At 40.0% G+C, this 15515-nt stretch overlaps 1 protein-coding gene across 2 annotated transcripts in view; it reads right to left on the bottom strand.

Annotated features, from left to right (window-relative positions):
* The window catches only part of LOC122799628 (guanylate-binding protein 1-like), a 983968-nt gene extending 968980 nt beyond the window's left edge, over positions 1-14988 (bottom strand). For both annotated transcript variants that reach the window (XM_044068815.1, XM_044068816.1), the window contains exon 1: positions 14880-14988. In XM_044068815.1, the coding sequence (XP_043924750.1) occupies positions 14880-14933 (54 nt within the window). In that variant the 5' untranslated portion in view covers positions 14934-14988. The remainder of the gene's footprint in view (positions 1-14879) is intronic.
* Positions 14989-15515: the final 527 nt, after the last annotated feature.

Raw genomic sequence — 15515 nt, 5'->3', positions numbered from 1 at the left:
TATGTTCACCCCCCACCCCCACCCCCAAGCAGGAACTCCAACAAACAGCCCAGCAATCTCTCCTAGACATCAAAAAATACTTTTCAGACTCCCAACTTGTACTCAACCCAGATAAAACATAACTCATGCTCTTCACCAGTAGCAAAACACCTGATAGCCTTCCCCCTTTCACTATCTACTCTTCCAATAAAACTGTAAACAAACCTGTCGATCACACCACGCTCCTTGGGGTCACAATTGGGAACAGTCTTAAATTAGACAAATACCTAGCCCTAACTATCAAAAAGGTCTACATTAAGTTAGGCTCATTCTACAGACTCAAGCCATTCCTGATACCAGCAGACATTCCACTTTCAGAACACATCTACTCTTCACTTTCATATACACCTCACCAATATTCAATAATCTCAGAAAAACAGATCTGAGCAAACGGGAATCCTGCTATAATAAAATTATCAGATTTGCTGCCACCTTCCCTACAGATTACACCACTGCACAGCACTACACAACTAAAATGGATGGAAGTACCTAATCTTCTATCCTTTACCAACTAACTTTCACTCATTCCATCCTTCACCATCTCGATAACTGTCCAGTACTCAAGGACTTAGTTCAGCCACATTCCAACTGTAGAGCCCTAAGATCATCTAACAACCTCCTACTGAAGTAACTAAATCAAATAATAGTCATGGTGATTCACTGTTCTCCAACAAAATATCAAAGCCCTGGAACTCTATGCCTCAGATTATACTTAATCCTACTAACACACCCAAATTCAAGCTACTTCATAAGGAACACCTAACTAACACCTGGCTTTGTTCCTGCACTACTCCAAGCTAAGTTTTCTTCCCTTCTTTATCTTATTACCATGCTATGCCTTCCCCGTGTTCTTGATCTACAACATTTACCCAGTTTCCTCCTTTTCTGCCTAACTCTCCTTTCACGTGGTCCCTATGGGAGTTCAAACAACGTATGAGCAGCTTATACATATTGTATAAAAGCATTACTCAGATGTACTTTAGCCATCATTGATGTGACTCTCTGCATTGTTTTCTAATGCGATGTCATCTAACTTATTTATGCACAGACTTTCTTTTTTTGATCTTATGTTTAACTTCTATAATCATACTGTTTGAGTACTTCATCTTCCTCTGCAGGTTTTTGTTTTTAACCTTTAAATGATATACAGTCCTACTGACCGCTGTTATTTCTCTTCTGTAAATACACATTGAATATTGCACGATCTTATCTTACAACTGTAACTCATTCAGTATTGTATTCTTTGTATTCATGCTTTTCTCCGTTATATTATTTTACCACTGTAACTTTGCTATCAATTGTAACTATGTAATGGAGCTTTTCTCCCCAGGCCGCCGCTGAAAATGGGCCTTTGGCCCAAATGGAGTTTCACAGTAAACAAAAGTAAATAAATAAATAATACAATAATGTCTGTCTCAGATTCATACAGGATTCCTATTACTCCCTCCATGAATAAGCAAAATAGCACAATGTTTATAAAGCAAGCCTGTGTATCTCCTTTAGTCACCCTTACCTTTCCCTCACCTGGCTGACACCCGTACCTCTGACCCATGCACGTTCATAGACTCTTTTGAAAAAAAATTATTACATTTTTGGATTACCAAGCTATTCCAATATGTAAAACAGTTGTCCATAAACAATATCATAAGCATTTTGATACTGCATACTAAATTTCCATTGACTTCCATTTCCATTACCCCTCTTAAAATTTATTTAACTATTACAATCATATCCTTTCTATTTCTCATAACACCATACTCTTTCTTTTGCAATGGTTCCTTTGCTAGTGCCTCAAATCTTCTCTGAAAAGTAAATATATCATAATTATACAACTGATTTGCCCCTGGCTGGTAAAGGTTGGCTGGTCTAGGGCTTGGAGTAAACACCTCATTGGTTCGTTTGACCTTTTTTTAAAAGTTGTTTTAGGTTTTAACCTTCTGGTATTTAACCCCCCTTGGATTTGAAGTCACCAGCATCCACTGAAGTGTGTATATATATCTATATATATATATATATATATATATATATATATATATATATATCTATATATATATATATATATATATATATATATATATATATATATATGTGTATATATATATATATATATATATATATATATATATATATATATATATATATATATATATATATATATATATATATATATATAATTTATTTTATTTATCATTTGTTAACTGGGAAAGTCCAACTTGGAACAAAGCCAATTTTGGGAGACATGCTTCAGATGCATGTTTTTGTAATGTGGGGGAAACCGGAGCACCTGGAGGAAACCCACACAAATGCACGGAAGACATACAGACTCCACACAGAAGGCACCCCAGCTGAGAATCAAACCAGAGAACCTCTTGCTATGAGGCGATAACGCTACCGCTGCACCACTGCGCCATCCAGATATATATATATATATATATATATATGTATATATATATATATATATATATATATATATATATATATATCGATATATATATATATATATATATATATATATATATATATATATATATATATATATATATATATATATATATATATATATATATATATATATCTATATATTTATACATACATTACTGGTCTGAATGTAACCCTTAGTATCAGCTAGTTGATGCTGAATGCTAGTTATTCCACTGGTAATAGTTTAAGTTCATGCATTATACAGTTTGTTGGAGTTTAAATCTAACTCCTGTATTTATCCCTAAAATTGAATATGGCTTGCCACTTGTTACCCTACTGTCTAGTGCTACTCTGCATAAACCTCAAAAACAAGATATGTATGTTTGTTTTGCTAGGTGAATTATACATTCAGAGGGGTTCTATATTAAATCATCAAAGGTTCAATTAAGAGAACCTTTCTTCGTTGAACCCTAGCCATTAAACATGCACTTCAGCAAACGTTCACATCGAAAAAAATTTAAACGGAAACAAAACACTTGGCCAAAACACTACCAGAACAGACACCACAGTATGTAAAACTCACCAAAGTGAGGAGGCTTTGACCCCCAAACCTCACAATATGAGAGGATGTGCCCCCACACCACCCTCACCTCTAACTATATATATATATATATATATATATATATATATATATATATATATATATATATATATATATATATATATATATATATATATATACCAACTCTGAGATTGCAGTACAGTACGGGAAAGGGCAAATTTGTGCTGCTGGCCAACTGTTTCCTTTCCCTATGTAAATTTTTCACAGATATGAATCTTCAGTGAAATGAAAGTTCAATGGTTAGGGTTCGCTGACGAAAGGTTTTCCTGAAGTGAACCTTCCATGAATTAATATAGACCCCATCCAGAGGTGTAGCTAGCTATTCAGGTGCCTGGTACTATCCCCCAGTCTGGTATGCCCCACCTTAAAGGTGGCAAAAAACTTCTTTCCATTTAAACTGTAGGTGCTACAGCTCATTTCACACATTGAGGGTTGAAGCTCTTAACTCTGTTCTGAAAATAAATAAATAAATAAATGAATAGATGGATAAAAGATTTTATTTCTGCTTGAGGTATAGCAAACTGCTAAATGCTTCATTTCTCACCAAAAATTAATTTCTGAATGCCGGTAATATACATAACTGAAGACAGACCGGCATCTATTCATTGTGTAACCTAAGCACTTTGCTTCCGGGGTGGTTGCCTGTTTCGCCCCACCCTAGTTACATTACTGCATACACCCATCACTGCAGTCTTCTTAGGAGTTTCAACTGGCTACCTATTCAAAGTAAAGTTACCTTAATCTTCAGCAGAATACTATTTAAAATTACTGTTATCAGTCAGTATTCCCCCTAATAGAAAAAAAAAAACACTCATCAAAGCTCAACTACACTCTCAGAGAAAACCAGGAATATGACACCACTTTACACAGACACAGGTTCAAATCAGCCATTTCTAAAAAGGCCCTTTTTAGGTTGGGGTCAGCAGAAGTAAGTAAACAGCAAATACTGAGAGGTTCTAAGGCTATTATAAAAGAACATCTACCTAATGAATCTAAATGTGTATGCATTCCTGATGATGGTTAACACTTTATCCTAAACTCAGAGATATACCACTGGGTGCTTTTCTCCCTCCGAGGAAACCTTGCTGAGTACAGCCCCCACTCCATGGCTTGAAGCTTCCGCCTGCACAACAAATTCTTTGCTGTGATCTGGACTGGCTAACACAGTGGGTCCACCCAAAGCTCCTTTAAGCTTCTGGAGTTCCACACTACCTTATCTGGCCTGTTTTTCCTTGTCAGGCATGTGAGGGGATCAGCTATGGTACTATAACTGGGGACAAATTTTCTGTAGTACCCTGCTGTCCAAAAGAATGCCCTCACCTGTTTTTGGTAACAGGGCCAGGCCATGCCTGAATTGCTTACACTTTGGCAGGTTCTGGCCTGATCTTACTACTCCCCACTCTATGTTCCATGTAGAAGACCTCTGCCATACCCGCCTGACACTTACTAGGCTTAATGATCAGCCCTGCCCTCTGTAGTCTACCCAGCACCTCCCGGATACGCTGATGGTGCTCTTGCCAGGAATGGCTTTAGATGGCAATATCATCCACATAAGCAAGGGCAAAATCTCCAGCTAGGATATGATCTACCAGCCTCTGGAAAGTCACTGGGGCATTTTGCATCCCAAAGGGCATCTTTGTGAACTCATACAAGCTAAAAGGAGTCACAAAGGCTGACCTCTCTCAGGTGTTGGGAGTTAACGGCACCTGCCAGCAGCCCATGGTAAGATCAATAGTGTTATGATACCTAGCCCCACAAAGCTGCTTTAAGGGTTCCTCTGTCCTAGGCATGGGGTAGGCATCTGACTCTGTGTGATTATTTAATTTCCTCTAGTCCACACAGAACCAGGTGCTGCCATCGCTCTTTCATACCAGCATCAAGAGGAAGCCCCAGGGACTGCTGCACTCCCGGATTACCCCTAGATGCAACATTTCCTGATCCTCCTCCCTCAGTGTCTGTTTGACCATCTCAGGCACCCTATAAGGGACCTGCTTAATAAGCCTTTTGGGTCCTGTATCCAAATAGTGCTGCACCAGGTGGGCGCACCCTGATTTCCCAGTGAACATGTCCCCAAGCTCCTGTAACACTGCTTGGATTTCTTGAACCTGGGTAGGGGATAGCTGCTGGGACATTCCTACCCCTTCCACTGAGGTGTCAGTCCAAGCTTCACTGAGATCATCAGTCACCAGATCCCGCTCAGACTCCTCCAACCATCAACTGCAAATAATCAGCATAAGGACCTCTCTATCACGGTATGGTTTCATCTTGTTGACATGGTACAGTTTGTGCCCTTTCCTCCTGCCTAGCACTTCTACCATGTAGTTAACATCACTGACCTTCCTTACCACTTTAAAAGGTCCCTCCCAAGCTGCCTGCAGCTTGTTGTGTCTGACAGGAATGAGAACCATTACATTACCTGCTGCCCTACAGCATACTCTGTAGTTCGAGCATTCCTGTCATACCAGACCTTTTTCTGCCAAGCCCATGAGCTCCCTAACTCTTGCCCTGAGGTTTAGGACATATGCCACACAGACTCCATGTGGGATTCACATTCAACCTTCCACTCATTATGAATCAAATCTAGAGGTCCCCTCACCTATGCCCAAACATCAACTCGAAGGATGAAAAACCTGTGGATTCCTGAGGTACCCCTCTGTAAGCAAACAACAGATGGGGCAATATTTGCCCCATTCCCTCTTTAAACTGGTCTGCAAATGCCTGGAGCATAGTCTTTAGTGTAGAGTTTAACCTCACAACCAGATCATTAGTCTGGGGATGGTTGAGGTGGTCTTTAGGTGTTTCACCCCACTGTACCTCCAGAGACAAGCCAGCAGGTCTGACATGAAATTGACACCTCTATCACTCAGTCTTTATTTTGGGAAACCTACCCTGCTGAAAATCTCTAGCAAAGCATTTTCCACCTTTTCTGCCTCAATGGAGGATAGGGACACTGCTTGAGGGTATCAGGTAGTATAATCTACTACCACTAGGATATATGTCTTCCCTGTGGAACTTGGGGTACTCAGAGGCCCCACAATATCCATAGCTACCCTCTGAAATGGCAAAGGCATCAAAGGAGCTTTGACATTGTCTCCTGCCTTGCCTACCTTTTGGCACTGCTCACTGGCCCTGCAGTACCCGGTTACATCTCTGGAAATCCCAGGCCAATAAAAGTTCTGCATAATACGTCTGCTTATGCTCTTTATGTCCATATGACCTACAAAGGGAATGTCATGAGCTATGGATAGGAGTGCCAGACAGTAGGCTCTGGGCACTACCAACTGCTGTATTCTCTCACGCTCTAGCCCTCACTCAGAGGTCCACTCTCTATACAGTAACCCTTTCTCCCAGTATACAGATTTCCCCTTTCCTGGAAAATCAGGTGCCTCACTAGCTACCTCCCTCAGGCCTTGTAATGTAAGGTCTGAGAGCTGAGCCTGTCTCAACTTTCTTTTTGTAACTCTTCCCAGCTCCTCCTCCACAGGAAGTCTGGTTTTCTCTGACAGCGGTGCCTCACTGTCAGCCTGGGTACTACTAATCACCTCTGCCCTTGCAGTCACTCTGTCCCAGGGAACATCAGTACCCACAAGCAGCTGTGGCTCACCTTCAGTCTCACTGCTAGAAGGTAGCTCCCTCCCTAAAGTAACCACCTCACCATTCCTGGCTGCAAGTGTGCGGTCTGTCTGGGTCCCCCTCCCAGGCTACCAGACCCACATATTTGTCTCCAAGCCTGACTACATGTAACTGCATGCACACAAGGTACTATATTATCAAATCATTCCCTATCAGGACATCTTCAGGGATATCCTCAAACAGACCTACTTGCTTGCATACTTTTCCACCCTCCCAGTCAAGGTGAACCCTCGCCAAAGGTATTTGGAATGGGGTCCCTCCTAAAGCTCTGACTGGAGTAGACTGCCCGTGTTCCTCTTCAACCACTGCAGGCTTCACAATGGTTAGGTCATAGGCTGTCTCTCTTAGCAGTGGCCTGTTTCTCATTTATCAAAGCTTAACACCAAAGGACCAAGTGAACAAGGTCAGAGTTTAAGTCTTTAATACACAGAGGCGAACAAAAAACATACATAAACTCTACACACGGCATTTTCATTTCCAAGACTTCTTCAGATGCAATAAATAAATCATCACTACACATTTATGACATCATTAAATCATAAACCAATAGAATTTTACATTAGTTAAGGTATATAGGAATAAAAAGGTACATACAGATAAAATATTTAAGAATCTAAAATATTTGTACATCCAAAAATGTATATATACATGTCCAAAAAGTGTACAGCTAAACAAAGCAACTAAGGCATATTCAACATTAAAATAAATAACTTTGTAAATCCCATTAATAAAATCACCAAAATTAGACCTGAGAACTGTTAGTAAAATGTTGACAAATAAAACAAAAAGGACAACATTGCCATCTAGTGTCATTATTAATTATAGTGCAAAAAAATAGCATAAGGTAAGATAAAATAGAGTAGAGCAGATATGGTATTAAAAAAATATATATACACTAATAATAAACTTGTAGACAAAAATTATTATTATTCTATCCTTCCAATGATGTATAAATAAATATCTAGAGCTGGAAAAGGGACATAAATCTAACTTCTACAGCTTAGCTGCCCTCAATTTTAAAACCGGTACAAGGGATACATAATCATTAAGTCTTGGGGGTTTGTGGGCCTCCAAGACGAATTGCTAATACAACTCCCTATATTCAATCTTTGTTTCCCACAACCCCCCCCCCCCAACATCCTGGGCAATCTCCTGTAGGACAGAAAATGTAAACTTAGCACTAGGACAAGTTCAAGTATGCTTATACAATACACTTTTTTCTATTCCTTTGCGTTATATCATACAAGTGCTTATATATCTTCTTTCTTAACTTCCTTTTGTTCTTACCAACATAAAAGGTTGAGCAAAACGTGCACTGTTCTGTATAAACAACTCCTTCAGAATTACATGTATAATCCAAATTAGCAGGTATATATCTATCCCTTGCCTCTATGATAATCCCTTCAATGTTAGATATATCCACACATTGCGGGCAAAAAACACATTTAAATGTACTCTTTCTTTTATTGTTGTTGTTACTGACATTAATAACATTATTATGTTCTAATATTTCTTTAATATTAAAACCCCTCCTATAAATACATTTAAAAGGTGTATTAAAAATACCTCTTAAATCTGACAAGTTGACAAATTGTTGCCATTTATTCTCCATAATTTTCTTAATCACCAACATGTCCCCATTACATTCAGTTACAAAGGCTTATTCAAAATTGCCCAGTTTTTCAGAAGTCTCTCCAAAAAGGCCACTGTTATGTATATTATCATTATCAGTTTGTCCTTTCCCTAAAATAGGGCTAAATTTATCCTTACATTTATCCACCACCTCAGGACAAACTCCTTCCATCACGTCTTCCAGGTAACCATGGTCGATAAACATCTTCTTCAAATTCTCACACTCATTCTCAAAAAACTGGTTATCAGAAGTTATTCTACTGATTCTAACATACCGTCCATTAATTATATTCTTTTTCTGATAATATGGATGTGTACTAGAGTAATGCAGGAAAGGGTTTGAGCATGTCTCTTGTCTATATAACTCTTTCCCATTTACTAAGATAGGAGATAATCTCTTGTGGTAGCTTGGTACCCTTGTCTCCAGACAACTCACTGCTGGCATTCTGACATTCCCACTTACTGGCTCTCCCACCTTTTGTTCCCCAACTTGCCTCTGTGGACATCTATATGCTACATGGCCCCACTGGTTGCATTTAAAACATTTACCCCTTTGTCTTGGACGTGGCCCTGAACTAGTGGCTTCCCCTGCTACTGGCAGACTCTGTTGAGATGGTTAAGACTGCCCACCATGGTGTCCCTTTGGCCCATGAGCAGCACTGCATATCCCTTTCCTGTACAGTGATGCCCTGCTTGCTAGATATAGGTCTCCCTTTTTCCCCAACTCATCTGCTGTGTTGCATTCTCTATTTACTAAGCAGATTCTTATGTCCTCAGGCAAAGTGCTAAGGGCTTGTTCCCTCACCAAAAGGTCTGCCAGCCCTTCAAAAGTGGTGACCTGACACCCACTCACCCACCTATGAAAATAAGTGCTTAGTTCAGCAATATATTCACACACAATTTCATCTACTTTGTATCTATGGTCACAAAACCTTTTCCTATAAGCTTCAGGTGTTAACTTTCACATTTTAACAGACAATTTTTAACAGTATTATAATTTAAGCAATCAGTATCAGACAATTTAGAAATAACAGTTACAGCTTTATCATGGAGTAAGGGGGTCAGGAACCATACCCAGAGTCCCTGGTCAACATTATACTGTTTACATAGCCTTTCAAACATATGAAAGAAACTATCAAAATCATCCCCCTCTGTAAACTGCGTAAGAAATTAATGACCTTTCTTCCTTCTGGAGTTCGGTTACGCCCTTCCCCATTACCTCCATGAACCTGGTGAAGAGTCAGCATCTCCTTTTCATGTTGCCTCTGCCTCTCATTCTCCAGAGCTTCCAGACATCTCAGTTTCTCATTTTTCTCAGCCTCCAGACATCTCAGTCTCTCTGCTGCTTCTATTTCCAAACATTTGGCCTCCAGTTCAAGTCTCTTTAACTCCAGATGGATTTTTAAGTCCTCTGTGGAAAGGTCGAACTGTCCATTTTCTGACAGTTGTACATCTCCAAAGCCAATCTGATTGTCCTGATTGTTAGTCTTTGACACAGCTGTACCCAAGGTTGCAATCATTTCTGATTTAGTCAGGTTGGCATGCACCAGTCCTTTAGTTTGGCACATCTCAACCAACTGGCTCCTTGTCAACTTGCCATACTAGTCACTGACATCCATGCCTGCTCTCCCTGACTAACTAAGCTAACAAAAAAAAAATAAAACTATTGTGATATGAAACTCTGAATGTTCATTGTGTGACTGATTGAGAGTACAAACACCTTCCTTAGTGACCACTGTTTACAGGCTACAGGAATTCAGAATCCACACCAATGAATCATAATATTTGGATATCCCATAACTGCAATCCAATTAATATATGATGTGGATATCCCACCAGTGCCCACCAATTAATATGTGACACCCCAAAACTGGCCCAGTAATCAAGGAACCTCAATCCTCACCACTGGCACAGTGGGGAACTTACACACTGGAAGGATGATAAGTACATGCACAGTAAAGTGCGATTTCCCTTAAGTGCACACAGAGACCACAGTCATTCTTGGGTAAGTTTATCCCTCTTTTTCCAAATATCCAATAAGACTCCCCACTGGCACAGCTACAGGTTTCAGATCTCAGGTGAGTGGTGAAACCAAGACCTCCAGCACCCTCTCTGTCAAGCCAGTGTTTCATGTCCCTGCACAATTAGCTAACACACATACACTTTGAGGTTTGATTTATGCACACACACACACACACACACACACACACACACACACACACACACACACACACACACACACACACACACCTGGGAAAAGTTGGTACAGGTTTACCAGCTATGACCCATTCTGCCCAGACTATAAGGTAGTTTCCACTGCCACCAGACACTACTTATTAGCTACTTTAAGGCCCTTAACAAAGGGTGTCCAATCTTACTGTGTAAGGTTACTGTTAATCCAAATGGTAGTTTGACCAAGAGCAAGGCTATTAGGAGTGGTCTGTACAGTGTCACCAAATAGATATACAATTACTCTAAAAGCTTAAATATCTCTAGACACACCAGCCACAATTGAAAGGTTTAAATATATTAAATAATAAATATAAAAAAAGACAATACTAAATATGTATGCACACTGATATCAGAGTTTAAAATCACAGGAAATATTTAAAGGGCAGTCTCAAATAAATACAGAACACATTTAAGCTATACTTCACTATATTCCTACCTGAATCTAAAAGAAATCACTGTACCCTAGTCAACTTACTTACAAGCAAGGCAAGTGTAGTGAATTAATTTTCTAGCTGATGTTGTTGCCAGGTCAAAGACAAATACAGAATGCACAGCCACTCTCTCAGAGAGTTCTTAAATTAATACCAAATATTACTGCTGGGATTCTTGCAGTATGGCATCACTTTTTTGTCACCTGACTTCAGTTCCAAGGCTAAACAACCATTGCTAGAAATTGCTAGCAATCAGCATCTCCCTGTGGAAATACAAAGCCTTCAGATGTTTGCAACTGCTGGAAGACATAAAACAATAAAACACTTTCAAAACAATGCAGAAGGTTACTTAGTTTTAGACAGCCTGTCGTGTTGCTGCATCAAAGCCATCTCTTTTATTATGTGGTTATAAAACAATTTAATTTTGACTATTTTCTTGAAATTTTTGCAAGTTAACCTTCTATGTGACAGTTCCCACTGTTAAAACATATACATTTACACAATTACAATAGTGTATATACATTTCTGTTCTTTTCCAGTAAGGTACACTGTGGATGCATCTTTAAGTTCAGTACTGTATAAACCCTTTTCACACATACTTCTGTACCAGCAGTGTGATATACACATAACATACAGTTCTAATACATTTGTACCACCAGCATATGAACTGTGTATATATTCACAACTCGCATATAATTATTATGGCAGTATTTCCTCCTGTCACACCTCTATATTAATCACATTAATGTTCACAAATGACATATAATTATTTATAAAATTCCAGTGAGCTCTGCTGGCAATATTTCCTTTTGTGACAACCTGCTATAAACCTATGAACCACAGATAAGTGTTTCCAGAAGATCCTCCTTGAGCCAAAACTCAGAAATGTCATCAAAGTTAATCATGATCTTCCTGTCTTAATAGTTATAGAACTAGGGATAGGCAAGATGAATAGATGAGGATCTAAACCCTAACATACAGAGAAGTATATATATTTTTTACTCCTATCCAAAGCTCTGGACTCCTTGTCAGATAGTAGTGTGAAAAGTTTTGTGGCTTCATTGGGGATGGAAGTCACTTAATAATGACATACATTTGAATTTCAGACTTTATTTCCCTTAGAAAATTCATGCCAACACAAGTCCTGTTATTTAAGCAACTTTGTAATTTTATAACAGCAATATTTGAAATCCTGTCCTATTTTGAGACTCTGTTCTCCCTTTATTTTAGGCTTTATCCAGATTTCTTGACCTAAGAGATCAACAGGTACTCAGACCTCTTAACAGCTGCTGCCACTGCTTGATCCCTTTCACCCTGTCATAGGCTCATAGGTGTGTACCAGGCTAATGGCTCTGGAGCCTTTACAAGCCTAGCTCATAGGATTACCCTGGCATCATGCCCCCAGACCTTGGTTCCCAGTGCCTCTGTCAAGTAGAGCCACTGGAGTGATCCCCGGGGTGAATTTTCTATTTCCCATCCACTCATCAAGATTTCTCTTGAGGGCCACTGAGGTGCTCTGTTTGACATGTATAGGAAGTCTGTTCCATAGCAAGGGCAGTCTCTGGGTTATGAACCTGTCCCTCCAGCATGTTCTGTTGATTGTGGTAATGAGGTTGAGGTCTCTGGAGTGTGTGGTGTGGAAGTATTGGGATTTCTGTAGATGTAGCATTTTTAACAGAGCTGGGTCAGACATGGCTTTGTAAGTCGGGCAGAGATCGCTCTACGTAGGCGATATGAGACAGAGAATAGCTGCAGTGTTTTGAGTCTGTCCATATAGGACAAGTGCTTAAGGCCTAGGATCCTCTTTGTGAGGTACATTTGTGGCCTCTCCAATTGTTGCAGGTGTTTAGTGTGATACATGCTAAATGGGGCATTGTACTTGATGATTGGCCTAATGAGGGAATAGTAGAGGGAGACAATGACCTCTTTCTTCCTGGATGCAGAACCCTTAGTAATGAGATTTGCCACACCGAAGGACTTTCTGCCCAAAGTGGCAATGTGGTGGTCAAAAGAGAGGTTGCTGTCAACCTGTGTTCCCAGATCTCTTATAATGCCTTCTGTGTTCAGAGGGTTACCGTCGATGTGGTAATTCATGGGAACTGGGTTTTTCCCAAAGGGGATGACGACACATTTTTTGGCATTGAGCTTAAGGCCATGGTTCGGACACTAGTCATTGGTCTCAGTGAGACCTTTCTGTAGGATGTCAACATCACTTGGGGAGTTAATAATAGCTACCAACTTCCAATTGTCTGCGAACTTTGTCAGCAAGAGTCCCTTTGTGTTGTCCTGGACTTCAGAGACATGTATACCAAACAGGAGAGGACCCATGACCAAACCCTGTGGGACTCCCCTGGTGACCGCTCAGCAGTCTGAATTAGAGTCAGCTACTGTCACACTATGGGTTCTACCTGTGAGCCAGTTTGCAACCCACCTAGTGATATAGGGGTTGATGCCTAGCTTAGTGAGTTTTTCTATAATTCCTGTGTGGGGAATGGTATCAAAGGCCTTGGCCAGATCAAGGTAGGCTGTATGAATCACCTTGCCTTCATCCATGGCTCTGGTGACTGACTCAAAGAAGCCGACCAAGTTGAGCAGGCATGATCTACCCTTCACAAAACCAAACTGTGTGGGATCCAGAATTTGGAGATTCCCTATATCCTTGTTTATTAGGTCCATGATGATGCATTCCATAGCTTTGCATATCAGACTCATCAGGCTAATGGGGTGATAGTTTCCAGGGTCTGTAGTCGCTCCTCCTTTGTGGAGAGGGATGACTGTAGCAGTGCACCCTTTGGTAGGGACAAAGCCTGAGGTGAGGCTGTGATTGAACAAGCCACACATGTGAGGTTCCACTTCACTCTGTAGTTCATGTATAACACAGCCAGGGATATTGCCAGGTCACATAGAAGCTGTATTCTTGGCCTTGGACAGTGCTGTTTTCACCTGTGCAGCAGTAATACTGGGTGCCTGGCAATCTACTGGTATTGTGATTGGTCTTTGGGGGGGGGGGGTTAAAGTTGGTACTGAATCTGTCGCCCAGTATATTGGCAATATCTGCTGGCTCGGTATAGGAGGTACCATTGTGCAGTAGCTCAGAGCAAATCTGGGTATTGTCATGCAGATTCTTTACATAACTATAGAAGGCCTCTCTCTCTCTCTCTCTCTCTCACACACACACACACACACACACACACACACACACACACACACACACACACACACACACACACACACACTCACACACATTTTTCTGCTTCATTTATTTTTTTACATTCACTAAACAGCAAAAGCACTGCTTAGCAAGTGTAAAATAACAGCTCGATCAGTCTCAGATATCAGTCTCACTTGCCTGCATACACCCACTACCACAGAGAAACACACACACTTTTTTATTTTCTCTTTACTTTTCTTTTTATTTTATACTTGTTAAACAGCAAAAGCACTGCTTAGTGTGTGTACAATAATGGCAGCCTTGAAGCTACTTTCAGTCAGAGCTCTATGGCAGCTTCATATGATGCAGTGAATCTGCAGACTCAGTTTTCAGCAGGCATTATGTGTAGATTAACAACATGCTAGAGAATGTTCTTTCTCCAGTCAGTGTGATGATGCATAGGTCATCCATTCTCTAAGACATAACAATACAAATATCAAGTATTCTACTGTAACCTCATTTGCCACCTGACTCTCTCCTGGCACCTCACCTGCCACCTTGGCAGCCCAGGCACAGGTGAGAAGTAAGATGAAAGAAAGCAATGTACTGGATCAGGGAACAACCATTCAATGTTTTTCCATTAATTGACTGTCAGTGTTTGCCTGGTTAAGATGTGCAAATTACTAAAGCTTAAATTATTGTAACTCTTAGTCCATACCTGACCAGCCATCCTGGTATCTGAAACTGATCCATTAGGGTCCCTCATAGACATGACTTCTGGTTGGGTGTAAGTAGTTGTACCCTTTGAAGAAAAGTAAAATAAAGAGCTTTAATACTAATTATATCCAGGATATTTAGTAGGACAGAAAAGGTAGTGACCCCAACAGACCATAACATCTAACACCATACTGATCACATGTCGCTAATTTCCTGGGAAATCTACAATGCTGTGTTGACCCCTAACCGGGAAAAAACAGAAAGAAGAAGAAAAAGAAGATATATGTATATATAATATCTATATATATATATATATATATATATATATATATATATGTACATACACACACACACACACACACACACACACACACACACACACACAAAGATGTTACATGGATGTAGAAGAGACACAAAAAATTAAACTGTATCTGCTTCCAACTCTTATAGTATTAAAATATCCTGTCATAGTCTTTTGAAGACATTATTTTACTCTGGTGAAATGGGTGTCAGTCATGCCGTCTTATTTTGGAAAATCACTGAGCAGGTAGTTAGTAAACCAGTAAAGGTAAGAAGGAATGCAGTTAGTAGTATATATCCGACTGTAAGTCTGTAGCTCTGTAAATGGTCTGATTAG

The sequence above is a fragment of the Protopterus annectens genome, chromosome 4.part0 (assembly GCF_019279795.1).
Source record: "Protopterus annectens isolate FY-2018-M chromosome 4.part0, PAN1.0, whole genome shotgun sequence".
NCBI classification, from domain to species: Eukaryota; Metazoa; Chordata; order Ceratodontiformes; family Protopteridae; genus Protopterus; species Protopterus annectens.
Note: the sequence above shows the minus strand (reverse complement) of the source record. Positions and strands in the feature narration are given on the sequence as shown.